At 38.5% G+C, this 4,298-nt stretch overlaps 2 protein-coding genes across 2 annotated transcripts in view; one reads left to right on the forward strand and one right to left on the reverse strand.

Annotated features, from left to right (window-relative positions):
* Nucleotides 1-608, reverse strand: part of LOC119411381 (LHFPL tetraspan subfamily member 6 protein-like) — a 3,421-nt gene extending 2,813 nt beyond the window's left edge. The window contains exon 1 of the mRNA XM_037678324.1: nucleotides 243-608. The gene's annotated coding sequence lies outside the window, so the exon portion shown is untranslated. The remainder of the gene's footprint in view (nucleotides 1-242) is intronic.
* Nucleotides 609-1,054: 446 nt separating this feature from the next.
* Nucleotides 1,055-4,050, forward strand: LOC119411382 (conserved oligomeric Golgi complex subunit 6; the record flags this gene model as incomplete). Its single annotated transcript, XM_037678325.1, is given in 4 exon segments — nucleotides 1,055-1,231; nucleotides 1,876-2,019; nucleotides 3,660-3,731; nucleotides 3,992-4,050. Coding segments are annotated over 4 exon segments (410 nt in total), but the record flags the coding sequence as incomplete, so codon positions are not given.
* Nucleotides 4,051-4,298: the final 248 nt, after the last annotated feature.

The following is a 4,298-nucleotide window of genomic DNA, read 5'->3' on the forward strand; positions in this document are numbered from 1 at the left end:
ATATATATGTATATATAAAATCCTGTATGGCTGGTGAAACTTCAAACAATGCAGCTTATGATGAGTTAATTAACAGCCAAGTGCAGAACCACATATTGTTGGACATTTCTTATAGCTTCAGGTCCCTGCAGGAGCTGCCTTCACGATCAGGCAGTGATTTCTGTCTATTACAGTTGACTTAAAGGAACTATGTGCTGGAATAAAAATAATGACAACAAATAAGGAGGAATCCATAATCTTACATGTTGGAAGACTTCGGGTCCAAGGTGCGCTCGGTGTCTGATCTGCGGACTCCAGCTGGTCTGCACGCAAACTTTTCTCCAGTCGAGAAAATGAGGAAAAACAATTACGATCGAGCAAATAATTAAGTCCTTTTTTTTTTTTTTTTGAAAATGGGGATCGTAGTGAGTATCCGCACACAGATCACTTCCTCCTCCTTGTTAATATTTTTAATCGCAAGCGAAGATGATTCGCTCCTCTGCGGCGCTGAGACACCGACTGAGCGGACTCCAGATCTTACATTCCTGCTCAGAGAGGAGAGAGAGGGAGCGGGAGGAGGAGGGGAGAGTCCATGGAGCACTGCTGGGAGGTGACCATCAATCACACAAATCCCCACCCAGAGGCTGGACTCAGAGCTGCCGTACCTCCTGCTCCTGCTGCGTTCAAGGCGCCTCGAAAACTAGACAGGTGGAACTGCAGCTTTCAAGGGTTGCGTTAATCGGTAGATGTATGGAAGAGCTTTTGCCTGGCTCACAGGAGAGCTATTTTGGTCACTTGCATGAAAGTGTATATTTATATGAAATGACCGAATATCATGCCCAACTTCCAACTTACAATAATAAAACTAAATAACGTTATGGGTAACTGTTTATAAACAGTTCAAATAAATTGTATTTGCGCAGCCTCATTTACATTAAAAATATTCAATACCATTGTAATGTCCTAATAGAAATGATCAATTTGCTTTTAGAGACAATTCAGAACTTGGCGGAACGTTGTGCCGCTGTCCTCCAGGAGTGTGGACTCCACCCGGACGTTAATTCCAAACGGACCAAAACAGCGTTCGGAAGAGTTGACGTGGACGAGCGTTTGTACAATGGCCAGCAGTAAAGTAGAAACTTCAGCGGACAGCTCCACTTTATCATCCAATTCAAATGTGCCTTCACAGCCCAATAACCCGCTATCGAGGAAGCTCAACAAAATATTAGAAACGAGGCTCGACAATGACAAGGTATGTTGGAAGGGTTAGCTTGCTGCTAGCACGATGCTAACAGTAGCTGTCGTTTGGAACTGAAAGATTCCCTTAAGTTACTCGCTGTTAAAAGCACATTAACAAGGTAAATTTGTGTTATTTTAACCATTTGCACTTACCTACAGCTTCCTTTTATAGACTGAGTCGACACTGCTAGTTTGATTTGGTTTGACAAAGTATTTAATGTACTGTATTGAGAATGGTTTTGAATTGATAATTCTCCCGGATGGAAAGCAAAACGTCTTCAGCTTCAGAACAGAAGTCCAGATGGTTTTGTTTTGTAACCTTTTGGACAGATCATGACCTAAATGACTGAGAATCTTCACCAGCATAGAAATGGTACTAATAGCGTTTTGCGTGACAGAAATATCTCCTGGAATTTCAGGATTTACTCAAATCAGTGAAACAATCAGTGAAAACTCTGAGAATTTTGTTTTCATGAAATGCTGGGAAAGGAAACCTGTCTAAAATTCAGACAGATGTTACAACATTTGGGCTATTAATTTAATTATATGTAAATCTTATATATCTAAGTCTATAAGTAAGTCCACTTAATGTCTTGATTGTTTTGTGTTAAACTTGTGATAACATGCTTTATGACTTTCGGTTTTTGGTGTTTTCAGGACATGCTGGAGGCTCTGAAAGCGCTGTCAGTGTTTTTCGGTGAAAACAGTTTGCGCACCAGAAGAAATCTTCGAGGTGATATAGAACGACGAAGTCTTACGATTAACGAGGAGTTTGCAGGAATATTTAAAGAAGTGAAAGAGGTATAACTTTATCTTTATTTTATTTAAAGAAGACTAACTTTTCATTGTGGAAGCACAGCGGCTCAGTTGGTAGAGCTGTTGCCTCTCAGCAAAAAAAAGTTGCTGGTTCGAATCCCAGCCAGGGGCTTCTCTGGGTGGAGTTTACATGTTCTCTCTGTGCATGCATGGGTTTTCTCCAGGTACTCCGGTTTCCTCCCACAGACCAAAAACATGCATGTTAGGCTGATTGGTAACTCAAAATTGTCCCTAGGTGTGAATGAGAGAGTGAATGGTTGTTTGTCTCGTTTGTCTCTATGTGTCCCTGTAATAGACCTGTCCAGGCTGTTCGCCACCTCTCGCACAGTGACTGCTGGATATGGGCACCAGTGACCACTGAAAAGGAAGAAGCGGGTAAAGATAATGGATGGATGGAACTATTCATTGTTTATATAAAACCTTTGTGTGCTATTGATCAGAAACACAATGATTACACTGTAGGTTCACATAATTTTAGTAACTGCTTCTTGATGCCTATTTCAGATCACAACTACTAAATACCATTTCCTGGCAGTTACTGTTTACAAAAGGTGGAATTATAGTTTAATTTATGTCATTGTAAAATTGATATTATTTAAAATTCTGTGATAAACACATTCTATAAAACAATTTGTTAACATTGAGTTTGTGTGTGTAGTGGGCATGTCCCAGTATATATATTTTTGTCTTCAATACAGATTCAAGTCTCTTAAAAGATGACCAGACAATTCAGAGTTTCACTTTAATACTTGTATTATTTTGCAACATGATACACGGATGCAGACACAATTTCTTGTAATCACAGAGAGCGTTGGGAATAGTTTCCTACCTAGACTCCTTGAGCCAGACTAAATGATCATCTCCATTCATGATGTTGCTTTTGAATGATATGAGCCTATCTCTGTTTGTGTAGTATTCAAAATGAAGCTTCAGATGCTTTGAAAATGTGTTGCATCACTATGCTGCTAGCTGTGATGATGCTAACAACAATAAAGTCAGAAAAAGTTTCACATGTGAAAAAGGGCTCTTTTTTCTGCAAAATGAAGTTGTATCATCTCTGTGTTTTGTCACCACAGAGATTTTCATTTTTTCCTCAATTACTTCAGTGTTTACTTTCACATCAGCATTGTGTTAGTGACTGACAGCGCAGCAGCAGGCTGGGCGTGAAATGGAAGGTGCAGGAAAAAGAAGTGCTCAAGTTATGTATTATTGGATTATTTGCTAATATCTGGCCTGATTATTAAATCAGTACTATTTTGTCTGAGTTTGTATCAGCGCGTGTGATCATGTGATATAGTATCTGTAGCCTTCATGTAGAATGGTTGGTGCTAGTCAGGTGGCTTGTTAGCAAATCTTTTACCTCTAAATTGTAGAGAAAATTGCAATTGGCGCCGACTATCCTTTAATTTCTTGGCCTGTACATCCCAACAGATATCTGAATTGTGACTGCTCTACTGCAGTTTTACTGTGGCATTGATGATGCCACAGAAAACCACAGACAGATATTATCAGATTCTGATATCAGAATCAAAGATCGTTCTGATTCTGATCAGTACTCTTATCTGATACTTGCTTGGAACATCCTGTGTTTAGTTGTTTTATGTTTGTTTTTTTTTTCTCTATAGGAGCTTGAAAGTGTTCATGAGGATGTTCAGGCGATGAGCACTTGTTGTGAAGAAATGACCAACAGACTTAAGGTATGGTAATAACATTTTCTGAATCTTGTGTTTAGAATAATATTCAATTCAGTTTATTTATATAGTGCCGAGTCACAACAGAAGTCATCTCAGGGCACTGAACAGAATATTCTTATTCTAAAATAGAGAATTTAACAAAGAATAGCTTATTCGTTCAAAGTTGATAACAAATGTTTACCATTTGACTTGAATGACTTATTTTTATAAAAAATATTTTTTTCTAAATGCGCTTTAAAAATGTATTTTCTTATTTTCAACAGGCTGCGAAAGAGCAAACTCAAGACCTCATTGTGAAAACCAACAAGCTGCAGGGAGAAAAGTGAGTTGATTCTAAAACAGTAGGTGTGTGTGTGTGTGGGAGGGGGGGTGCGCGCGCACGTGTGTATATGTGTGTGTAAACCTTGGGACACTGATGTATTTCTCAAACATCAGTGTTGAATGAATCATTAGAGGAGTACCCTGTAGAATAAAATTAATTTATCTTTGCAGTTTTATTGTGTCTGGATTTAAAAAAATAATAATTTCTAAAATAGAAAACATGACATTTCATTGATATGAAAGGGAAAA

This window comes from Nematolebias whitei, chromosome 6 (assembly GCF_014905685.2).
Source record: "Nematolebias whitei isolate Nwh7 chromosome 6, NemWhi1, whole genome shotgun sequence".
Lineage (NCBI taxonomy): Eukaryota > Metazoa > Chordata > Actinopteri > Cyprinodontiformes > Rivulidae > Nematolebias > Nematolebias whitei.